Genomic DNA, 11865 nt, shown 5'->3' with positions numbered 1-11865 from the left:
TCTGTTAAATATTTTAAAGTGAGCGCAATCTTTCAAAATAGGCGTATGGGCCTGGACAGCATAGAAATGGTGAACACAGTACCTGGGTAAGCAGCAAAGGCGGAAGCTGAGACTTGGCTTATTGTTTCTCTGACCTCAGCAGTCTCTTCCTATCTCTTCCTCCTGTTATTTGATGGGGTTCTGCTTTCCAACATTTTGGTGGCCCCCCTCCCACCAACTTTCATTTGCTCATGTTGTCCTCCCATGGGTTTCCATGCGGTAGATATTTTAGGGCCCAGTGTGGCTCTGACCTGGATTTGCTTCCTTGCTTTGCCACTATTAGCTAAAGATCCTTGAACAAGAAATGGACCTTTTCCAAGTTCCAGGTTCCTTACCGGTAACTGGGAGACCTTAATACCTACTTCAACATGTAAAGCGTGCCCACCATGGAGAAGACCCTTGATAAATGTTAGTTTGACCCTACCATTGTAAGATCAATTGACCCACTGGGTTAGTAAGAAACAATAATTTGGGGGAGAAATACGGATGTAAGCACCTAGATAGTACAATAGAAAAAAGCAAATCTGAGGTGAATATTTTACTTATAAAATTAATCCTAATTTTATTTTGCAAAAATCAACAAATACATGTTCAGATTTCATTCATCTTCAAAACACGTGTTTGTTTTTGTGTTTTTAACGAACATGCAAGTTAATATGGCATGCCAAACATCATTCTCTCCAGCTGTCTTTGGAAAAAAAATTTTTCATAACACAAGAGTGCAAATATTGTCTAAAAACTATTTATAGTTTTATCCTTCAGAATTACTAACAATAATATTTATTGAGAGGAAAGAAAAACTGCAAGGTTTGGTCTTTGGCATTCACATTTAATTCAACAGTATAATTAAAAACTTGTATTTAAGATAAACACTTTGAAGGAAATTTAATAAATCTTGTTTTTGCTCTGCAAAGAAGCCACTATATCAAAGCATTTAACTGGAGTTGTCAAATTCCTGCTGGTAGAATGTTACTTCCAGCCTATTTATTAGCTTTTCTTCCTGTAGCCCAGTACATGCTTTTTTTTCTCCCCTCCACTGAATGAAAGAACAGAAAGAAGGCAATTTCTTTTCTCTTACCCTGCCCCTCCCGCCCCGCCCCCTGCCAGCATCATGCAAGGCAAGGCAACATCACGAGTCACAATATCTGAATTTACTTTGATTATATTTTGTTTCTTATACTTAAAATTAATTTGTATTATAATACTTACTGGGTTATCTAAAATCAACATTGTTGATTTTAAATGGTTATAAAGCCAGACTTGTAGAGGCATTTGAAACAATTCACAAACCATGTCTGAAAGGAGATAATTACCTCCAGCCTATTCTTTTGCACTTGAAGTAAAGAATTTTAGGTATCAGCAGTTTACTAGAAAATAAGACTTTAGGGGGAGGGACATACAATTTATCTACATCTTTTTATACCTCGGGTGCCAAAAAAAATGTATATACGTGACTTGTATTCACCTTTTGTTATTGGTATATATTGAGTATTACAGTTTTAAGACAGTTTTTTCCTTTCTTAAAATGTGAATACATTTTTTTGGGGCACCCTCTGTATGTTATAAACAAGGATATGGTCCTTTTGACAGTAGCCTATGAAATAAATTTTTAAAAATATATCCTTCAGTATAGAATTGGTATCAAGGGAACATTTTAAACATGATTCTGGTAAGGGTCTTATGAGCCTACTTTCCAGAAAAATTTTATATGAAATTTCCTGATTAACAAAAAAACTTTAAAGTCATAGATGTAAGTTGAGAAACTATGGTATGTGAGTTAAGGTCATTTGTAGTACTTCTGCACAATGTAACACATACACAAGAACCTAAAGAGACATCTATCTCAAATGTCAGGCAGGATATCGGAGTGCATAGAGAAGAGAGGCCTTTTTAGGTCAGATAGTGAAAAAAGACACAGTGTGTGCCTCGAACAATAAACAGAGCAACACACACATGTGGTGCCAATTTATAGAATGCAGAGAAGATCAATTAGAAATTGTACTATGATAGCCACACATTTTGGAGAAAAATTCCCAAGCCAGGCGGATGTGGATTGGGATAAAAACATAGGCCGTATACACCACCATAGCAAAAATGGTCAGTAAGATGGTGTTGAACATGGATTGCTCCCAGGGCTCCAAGACGGCACAGCAGCTAATGATCTGATATTGATAGTAGAGCCAGGAGAAATAGTCCTTCACACGCCTGAAATCCATGGTTGGCTTCTTCAAGCTGCGGAAAGTCTGTCCTGGTAAAGAAGGCAACAGATTAGAAGAAAAATAATACCCGGAACCAAACACAAAATCTCCTTAGATTTTCATGATCTCAGCCTGTTAAAACCTTTCAAAGAATGTGAACCATCATTGAATGGACTGATATGACTGTTATATAGAAATAATATATAATATATTAATAATATCGCCATGACTAATAACTACTACTAGACTTAATAGCAACAATATTATTAATAGTAATATTCATCTTCAAATGGTAATTCCTAGTAACAACTCTAATGATAATAATACCTAAAAATTGAGGCTGACCACAGTTTCTTTAGTCATGTATACAGAGAGAGATAAACATGAATTTTCTATTTCCTACAACACATATTCTGGAAGAAGATTTAAAGAATTGTGTTCAGAAAAGAGTTACCATAACAAGCCTGAGGCTGCTATCTTTAGAAGGACCTGCCTGCTTGCAAGTTCCGGCCCTTGTCTGGCATCTGGGACCTTGCGTTTTGGAATGTTCGCTCCATTCCCTAATGGATAAGGATGATGCATTATGCCTAGACTGTACAAACACTGTAATTAATGGGGAACATCTGCTTTATTTTGGGAGTCTGAAATTTTGGTAATTACCAGAAAAAGAGTGTCCACATAACCAGTCCCAATGAAAACCTTGGTGCTGAGTCTCGAATGAGCTTCCCTGGGCAGCACCACTGCACATGGATGACTGCTCTTTTGCCGGTAGAGACAGGAGTGCACTGTGTGTGCCCACTCGTGGGAAGCCCGTAAAGGGATTTCTTCAGACTCCACCTGTGTCTTTCTTCCTTGCTGACCCTGTTGTATGTCCTTTCACTGTGGTGAAGTCCAGCTGTGAGTGCAGATGTATGTTGAGTCCTGTGAATCTTCCTAGTGAGTCAGTCACTGAACATGTGGCTGGTCTTGGGCACCTCTGAAACAAAGGGGAAGCCCAAAGTGTGCCTTTGGGTGGTTGTGTGTGTTCTGGGTACAGAACTTACGAAAACCACATAAAAATGTTTCATTGGCCCTCAGGACAGTTACAATCACATGTAAATTTTCCTAGAAAGAAGAGCGTCTATCCTTTCTTAAAATTATTCGTGGAAAGATTTTGCAGACTTTCACAGACAGGATGGGTGTCTATAGGGCTACAAACTGACCTTCGTGCCTGTTTTGCCTACTTCTAAGAATATAATGGTGCTACATTATCCAAGTCCACTTTTATAACTCTTACTATTCAAATCACAGTTACATTTTTTTGAACATTATTTCTATCTTCTGACCTCCAACTGTCTCTCTTTCCTTTTTTGATTCTCTTTGGAGTAAATAAAGCAAGATGTTTTTGCTCCATAAGACTGTGGACTCCTCAAGCTTTGGGGAAACTCTCATGATCCTAATGCCTGGCACAAAGATGGTAATCAGTGAATACTTGCTGAGTAATGAGTAAAGGAATGCATGTCGGGTAACCAACTTAAAAATAATAATTATGGATCACTCGTAGTCCCAACCTAAGTCAGTGTGGTTTGCCATTGTTGATTTTCAACAGCTTGGCTTTGATAATAAGTAACACTTTCTAATAAGGATAATTTCCACAAAAACTTTTACGTCTTTGGAAAGTCTTTGTGTTACCAGGTCACAATTACCTATAATAATGGCCAGGATAATTCAAATAAGCAGGTAAGCAACTGAAGATGTTTTACTATCTTACAAAAAGAAGTCAGCCTCCCATCTTCTCTGGAAGCCAGACTGGGAACTAAGTAATGTATTTTGCTGTGTATAACACACTTTTTTGGCCCAAATTTGTGAGGGAAAAATGAGGCTGCACATTATACATGAGTAGTACTAATTGTATATCTATATAAATGTTATCAATTCTTTTATTTATGCTTATGATTTAAACATGTAACTCTAGAAATCAGTAACAATATCCCTATGCAGAATAATACCCTGGAATAAGATAACCAGTTTTGTTGAACTTAAGGTGAAACTGCAACAATGAAGAGTTCTTGGGCTTCTATGATGTGTAAATATTGTATATTTGTTACCGGTACATAACATTTCTTGTACCTTGTATCTGTTCTTGTGTTTTGCAATTATTTGTTACATAAAATTTCTTGTACCATAATATGTTAAAAAATAAATGCTAAAATTCCTTTATAATACAAAAAACAAGTACCTAAATGTAAACAAATAAAAATTCAAATTAAAACATTAAAACAAAAGATTTTTTCCCCTGAAAATTTAGGCCAAAAATGAGGGTGTGCATTATACATGGCAAAATGTGGTAATGGGATTTAAATACCTTATCTTGGTAGGGGGGCCATGAGGAAAAGTCACCTAAAAAAATTCTTTTTTATTCCTAGCTCTGGTTGTAGAGAAAGAACATCGACCGATAAGTGCCAGGTCTTAAAGGAAATGCGTGACAGGACTGATCATTTCAGTGAGTGAAATTATACAAACAATAGAGATTTTTCCACAGAAAATTAGAAGTTATCACTAATTGAGCTTTTAGGCTGTCCCACTAGACAGCTGTATATTTCAAACAAAACTTAATTTTTAAAAATCTCATTCATGGTTACCCACACCTGCTGCTTCTTCATTATCTAGACAGCCTTTGGGGCGAAACCAGGTAGCTGCTGAGGAGCGTGCGAGTACATTCATGAGGTGCTGAGCTCCAGGCTGTGCTGGGTGAAGGCGGGAGAACAGTGGCTCAGGAGGGTAGAGGCACTCTGCTTAGGAAGCTGGGTCTAGTTGAGGAAGCAGGTAGCAATTAATCTATACAAAGAAGTAATTATCAACTACATAATTCCCTGAAGGAAGAGAGCAGTGTATCGGGCTATGGTCCAGTCTGAGCACGTCTCCGAGGAAGAGATATTTGAGATAAAATCCCAGGGATGATTGCAAGTCAGACACATCAATGGGTAGTCAGGTGGGAAGAATGGCCAAGACAGAGGGATCAACCTGTGTTTGTGAAAAGATTAGAGGTGGGAAGGAGCTTGACAGGTGGAGGTGGGGAGGGGCGGGAATGGAGCACAGTGATCTGGTGAGGGAGGCTGAGAGTACGAGAAAACTGAAGAGGAGGGAATGGTCCGTGAGACCAAGCGCTGTAGGGCCTAGTCGGATAGGCTGAGCAGTTTGGTCTTTAGCCTATGAGTGAAGGGGGCCTCAGAGGTTTTTCACAGGGGATGCTGTGATGGGTTTGAGGGGATGAGGCTTTAAGCTCCTATGGACAAACTGTAGTCTGAAACCAAGTTGAAATGATTTTGAATACCAATCATTTCAGAAAATCTGTGTCTCTGCTCTCCTGTGGGTGTTACTTATTCAGAATCAACCATGTACTGAAAATCTGTTAAAAATATTCTTAATATATTTTATAAATGAGATAAATTACTCATTTAGAAATGTTATTGACTTTATACATTTTAGTTTTTAAAAATGCATCAATTACTTGCCTGGCCATTGATTTCTATTCTAAAATGAAATTTCTTGCTTGAACAGCCCCGGTGGACATCTTGATCGTAGCCTTACGAAAGACCCTGAGCCAGAGGCATTCAGCTAAGTTGTACCCAGATTCCTGAGCCATGGAAACGGTGAGATAGTCAGTGTTCATTGTTTTAAGCTGTAAAAATCAATCAATCCATCCATCCATCCATCCATCAATCGAGGAAATGACAGATCTAAAGCATACCTACATGCCTTGTACCAAAGGTGGAGACCTGATAAGACCTTGGTCACATACTGCTAATGGAAAGAATTAAGACTTAAAAATTGTATTTTCCTTGCCAGTATCTACAGTCTCCTGTATCATTTCCCAGCTCTGTCAGCAGCCAGCTCTGACATGTAAAAAGGGCTTTTTATTGTCACATCTCACTTTAGTCTTATGTAGTCTAAGAGTCAGTCAATAAAAAGCATTGATTTCCTCTTTGCTTTGATTCTTTTCTTCCTTATTGATGAAAAGCAATTTTAAAGGTTGTTTATTCATTGTTTCTTATTATGAAAAAGTGAGAAGAGAGAGTTGGTTATCATTGGTAAACCATCTGCTACAACCTGTTATTAGAATATACACTATATTTATGTTCTAGGTTGGCTTAGGTACTGTATTTCTACTGAGTCCATTTTTCAATCTATGGGATGATAGGAAAGATTTTTAAAACAACTTTTAGACTATTTAAAATGAGTAACGTGGGTAGGAGAATTTATTAATTTATTGAACACATACATTTTGAGTACTATTATGTGGTTTCTTCTGAGTACGGTAGTGATGGCTTCAGAAGGAATCTGTCCCATTGCAGATAGAAAATTCTCTTCTAGGCAACAGCAAACTGGACCATGAAATTGTATGGGAGGGAAATAATTTTCCTTCTACCCTTCTAAATTCTTCTGGCTGGTCTAATAATCAGACTGATGTGAGACAGATTAGCAGGAGAAAATAACCAAATTTATTATGTATGTACATGCGGGGGTTCCATAAGACTATGAGCGCTGTGGGGCATTTGAAGTTTATATGACATTCTGGACTTAGGGGAGGCAGTCAGAGGTCTGGGACTTCAGAGGGAAAGTAGGTCATTTACAGGTAAATGAGAAAGAGCAAACATTTGATAAACAAATTCTTGCCAGGCACCCAGAAACAATGGGACACAGAGGGGAGTCTAACAGACTTACTAGATTCCTCCCTATCTGCCACCCTGAGTTCATATTATGCTATGGTGATAGCTCCCTTCCTTTAAGCAGGTTTTTCTATCTCTGCGCCATTGTTTTAAAAACATGATAAAGTCTCCTTCTTCTGGAGGACCAGTATACTGCCACATTCTAAGATACCTAGTGGATTTGATTTGTCAGAGTTTCTCTAGTAATAAAAACAAAACCATTTATATTTCCATAGGATTATTTGTAGTTTACAAAGTGCTTTTATTGCATCTGCATAATGCAGAATATGGGTTTGGGAATAAAGATAGCCGTTAACTCAAGTCCTGACTCCTCTACTAACTGGCTGTGTGACCTTGGCTCAGTCACTTAATTGTTCTGGCCCTCAATTTCCTCATCGGTAAAATGGAGATCGTAATCCCTACTGTTTAGGGTTGCTGTGAAGATTAGTGGAATTGCAAGCAAAGCATCAATTCAAGGAATTTGCATAGGGAGGAAATACATAAGTAGGAAGAAAGAATACAACTGGAGAAAGCCTTTCCTCCTTCCTTCCCTTCCTTTCATTTATCAAAAAATGTTGTTATCTGACTGATAATTGTACTAGGAACTGGAGATGCCATGGTGACCGAGACAGTCATGTCCAGTGCCCTCAAGGATTATAATTCCACTGAACATTTTCTACCAATATACATTTTAGACAATATTTCCCATATGTATTAGGTAGCTAAAGTGTAATGCTAGAATGTTAGTGGCCGGATGGACTAGAGCCGCTAGACCAAATCACTCACTTTAAAGAAGAGGACGGAGCTTAGGGGGCTAACCTTAAATTGGTTGGCATTAATTACATTGGTTTGTCAAACCATATTGAAGTGACTGGACCTGGCGAGGAATACTCTGTGTTTTGTGAATTGACACTGGATGAAAGAAGCAGAAGTTCCAATGGCGGTTTTCTGGTCTTAGAAGACTCAAAGTTGAGCAAGTACAATGGAATCAGGTGTGTAGACTATCTGCAAGACCTTAGCCCCACCCTCCCTCAGTTTCCCCAGACTCTACTCTTCCCTTACTCAAGACTCTTTCCTGAAATCCCACAGTTCAGATTCTCCTCTAGCCAAATGAGGCTCTGAATGCCTATTTACTGCAAACATTACTGGCAATTGGCAAAGCTAAGGTTCTTGTTAGTAATGTACATCTTCACATGGATAAAAGACCCAAAACAGAGTTTTGCCAGATAGAAGGGAGGCAGAGAGAGAAGGCTTATTAGAGTCTTGGGAACCAGAGGAAGAGACTGAATCCTGAAGGGGATCCAGTGAATGGATATGTACATTGGGACTCGGAGTTCTCCTAAGAGGTTATCTCATAATTGATTGGAGAATGAGAGGCTACTTTTTATTTCTGAATGTCACTGCTTTTTTATCAACAGGTGGTGACTTATTTTCCTCTCACTAGATTTGTGCGTAGTGGGGAAGGAGATACAATTTCATCTCCTCTCCTAGAAGGAGAGGTAGAGGACCTAGGACTTATGATCCACATTCCTCAGGGGCAGGATTTTGTTCTAACCTCAATGGAGAAGAAAGTTAAATAGAGCAATAAAAAAAAAAAGTCATGTGTTCACATGAACCTAGGTGTATGAGTCACAAAATGAGAGCGCTGTAAGGGGAACCAGCAGGGAAGTAATAGAAGTAGAGGCTGGGCTTGCTCAGAAAGTTCTTCATTGCTGTTTTCTGCCCACAAGAACGGAGTGGGAGAAAGGGAGGCACCTGCAGTGAAAGCTGAGTAGCGGGTGTTTGGGTAGGGTAGAATTTACCTGAGGGATATTGCAGAAGACTGGATCCTACTGACCCCTTCACCTGAAAAAAACATACTCCGAATTATTGGATTTTCTCAGTAAGGAATTTCCCTTTCTAAACTAGCTTAAAATGAATCTTCTCTCCTGGGGAGGGCAAATGGGGAGAACCCTAACACATTTTAGGTTAAATTTCCTTCTAAAATGTCAGAATCTGGGGCTGAAGAGAAAGGTCAGAAGGACCTGCAATTGATTTTGGGCTAACTCTTCCCCAACTTATTGTTGGAATTCTGTGTCAGTCACTCAGCTGTTTTTGTGCTTCCTATTTGGAACCTGAAAATCTGAGAAATGAAAAACGTGTCTTATTGCTGCAGGAAGAGATACTGTATCTAAAAAGAGACTGTGTCTGTACTCAGAAGGTGTGTTCTTTGGAAAGAACTCAGTATGACTGAAGTTCAAACCTCCCTTTAATTAAGTATTTTATTTTTAAGAGAAGCAGAGTAATTTCCTTCCAAAGAGTACAGTATGGAAGGGGGGTAAAAGAAGAGTAGATTTACAGTAGCGAAGACTGATAAAGCACTACCTCAGCCAGCTGATCAAAGCCCATATCAGCAATATTAAATCATGTTGATAGTATGTATCCATGATTTCAGGGCATGAAAATGGCACTTTTGTGGTCTTCTTCCCAGTAACCCACAACTTCAGTCTAATCATGAGAAAAGACATCAGGCAAATTTCCAATAAAGGAGCATCCTACAAAATACCTGACCAGTGCTTCTTAAAACTCTCAAGGTCATCAGAAACAAGCCAAGTGTGAAAATCTGTCACAGCCCAAAGGAACCGAAGGAAACATGACATCTATATTTGATGTGATATCATGAATGGAATCCTAGAACAGAAAAAGGTTTTTCGGTAAAAACTAAGGAAATCTGAGTAAAGTATTGGCTCTAGTTAATGACAGTGAATCAGGATTGGCTCATTAATTGTAACTTGTGTCATATTAATATAGGATTAACATCTTAGGAGAAACTGGATGCAGAGTATCCAGTTTCTCTGTACTATCTCCTCAATCTTTCTCTAAATCTAAAGCTGTTCTAAACAATAGTCTATTAAAAATATTTGAAGGCAAAAAAAAAAAAAGTTAAAGTCTTGAAAGATGTAGAGTGATTCCTATTCCAAACTCCAATGAACTTTAGGTATGCTATTCTGACCTTCTGGAAAACTCTTCCTAAAAACACTAAACATAGTTAAATAATACCCTTCCATAAAGGACTGGATTTCAAACATTTTTAAACATAATAGAGAGGAAAAGTATATTTTACATTATGATCCAGTGTACAAACACACAGATATCTAATAAAAACAAGCATCTCTTAATACCGGGGGTGCCAAAAAAAATGCATACACATGACATGTATTCATCTTTTGTTATCAGTATATATTGAGTATTACAATTTTAATACAGTTTTTTTCCTTTCTTAAAATGTGTATACATTTTTTTGGCACCCTCTGTATAATACTGTGAGGTACATGCTGGTATTTTCTTTATTCTGTTCTATTTGATTCAATTCTACTGTAGTCTATGTTATTCTTTGTTTATTAAAAAAAAAACCCAATTGTGAGCTATCATATTGATTTCTTAACCCACTTGCTGTTGGGAAAACCCTATTTTAAGGCTTAACTCAAATGCCATGTAAGATATTTCTGCACTGTGCCATAGGGCACCACTAGCCATGTGTGGCAATTTAAATTTTTAGTGCTCAATAGCCACGTATGGCTTATGGCTACCACAGTAGACAGAATGGATATAGACTATTTCTATCATTGCAGAAAATGTTATTGGGCATTTAACGTGTTATGTTAAAATGTGAACATCACATATTAACATTCTCTCCTTCTCTTGCTTGGACTAATGAAATAGCCTGCCAACATGTCTCCTGGTCACCTTACCATCTTCCATGCTGCTGCTGGAATTAACTTTCTAAAATTATAGATTCACTTCTCTGCTTGAAACCCTTCAACGGTTCTCCATTTCCTCTGAAACAAAACATTCATTTAACCTTCCATGGTTTAATTTCTCCACCTCTCCAGGATCATCTCTGAACTTTCCTGCTAAATGCCATTCACTCTGAAGCTTCCATGTTTTAGTTCATTCTCTCTTCTAGAGATGTTTTTGTGCCCCTTTCTCTTGTAGATAAAAATCCTACTTGCTTTCAAGACTTAGCTCCTATGTTTTCCTTTCTGGAAATATTCTCAGGAGACCACCCTTCCCAAGAAAAATGTATTGCTTTCTTTTATGTGTTACCACTGTAACACCGTTTCAGAACTTATATTGTATTATAATTAGACATGTAGAATCTGTTTCTCTACTAGACTATGAGGGCTATGAATACTGGGAACATGCTGCACTCATCTCTTTATCCCCACTGCCTGGAATGTGGGGTGCTTATATGTTTGCTGGTGAGCTGGCTGGCTGGCTGAATGAATGCATGAACAAATGGATTATAAATGTGTTCAGGGCAGGGACCATACTTGTACTTATTTAATATTTCCATAGTATAATGTGGGGCATATAAAAGGTGCTTATAGATTCTCTTTGCTTTCAGGCAATTAGTTTTAGACAGATTTTTTCCCCCTGCAAATCCAGTATAATTTGTCTTTTTGGAGGATGGAAGAAAACTGGTACTAAATACTTTTTTTAATATAGCAAATGCTTTTTTACTTTCTCACACTGTTAAAAGTTCATGAACTCAGTGGGGAATAAAAAAACACTTGTGAAGTGGTTTTAAATTCCATTAAAATGGCTTTTACAAGTGCTTACTCTGTGTGAGTAATAATTTAAGATTGGTAGGTAAAAAAGTGGTTCTAGTGGAACAAAATCCCAGGATGGGAACATCTGGAGATTATATTGCTACTTTTTCTTTTCTTTCTTTTCTTCTCTTTACTTATATCTTTACTCTTTTCTCTTGGTTCATTCATTCATTTATTGTACTTTATATCCTTGGGCAAGTTCCAAAATCTTTCTGTGTCACAGCTTCTCTGTGTAAAATGAAGATAATTTATAATTACCTCTGTCTCAGTGATGTGGTAAGGAGTATAGGGAAAAGTTTGGAGCTCTTTAGAAGTCATAGTAATAGTAGTGTTTATTTCTTGTGAATT

General features: G+C 37.7%; 1 protein-coding gene across 8 annotated transcripts in view; it reads right to left on the bottom strand.

The window, feature by feature from the left end:
* Nucleotides 1-1164: 1164 nt before the first annotated feature.
* The window catches only part of SPTSSB (serine palmitoyltransferase small subunit B), a 28815-nt gene continuing 18114 nt past the window's right edge, over nucleotides 1165-11865 (bottom strand). For 3 of the 8 annotated variants that reach the window (XM_033133251.1, XM_033133241.1, XM_033133267.1), the window contains exon 3: nucleotides 1165-2282. In XM_033133251.1, coding sequence (XP_032989142.1) covers nucleotides 2025-2255 — 231 coding nt within the window. In that variant the 5' untranslated portion in view covers nucleotides 2256-2282 and the 3' untranslated portion in view covers nucleotides 1165-2024. Of the gene's footprint in view, nucleotides 2288-8727; nucleotides 8768-11865 lie in introns of those variants that run through there. The other 5 variants (XM_033133258.1, XM_033133227.1, XM_033133235.1 and 2 more) reach the window with 3 other exon arrangements.

The sequence above is a fragment of the Rhinolophus ferrumequinum genome, chromosome 2 (genome assembly GCF_004115265.2).
Source record: "Rhinolophus ferrumequinum isolate MPI-CBG mRhiFer1 chromosome 2, mRhiFer1_v1.p, whole genome shotgun sequence".
NCBI classification, from domain to species: domain Eukaryota; kingdom Metazoa; phylum Chordata; class Mammalia; order Chiroptera; family Rhinolophidae; genus Rhinolophus; species Rhinolophus ferrumequinum.
The sequence above is the reverse complement of the archived record's forward strand: the minus strand, read 5'-3'. Positions and strand labels throughout refer to the sequence as shown.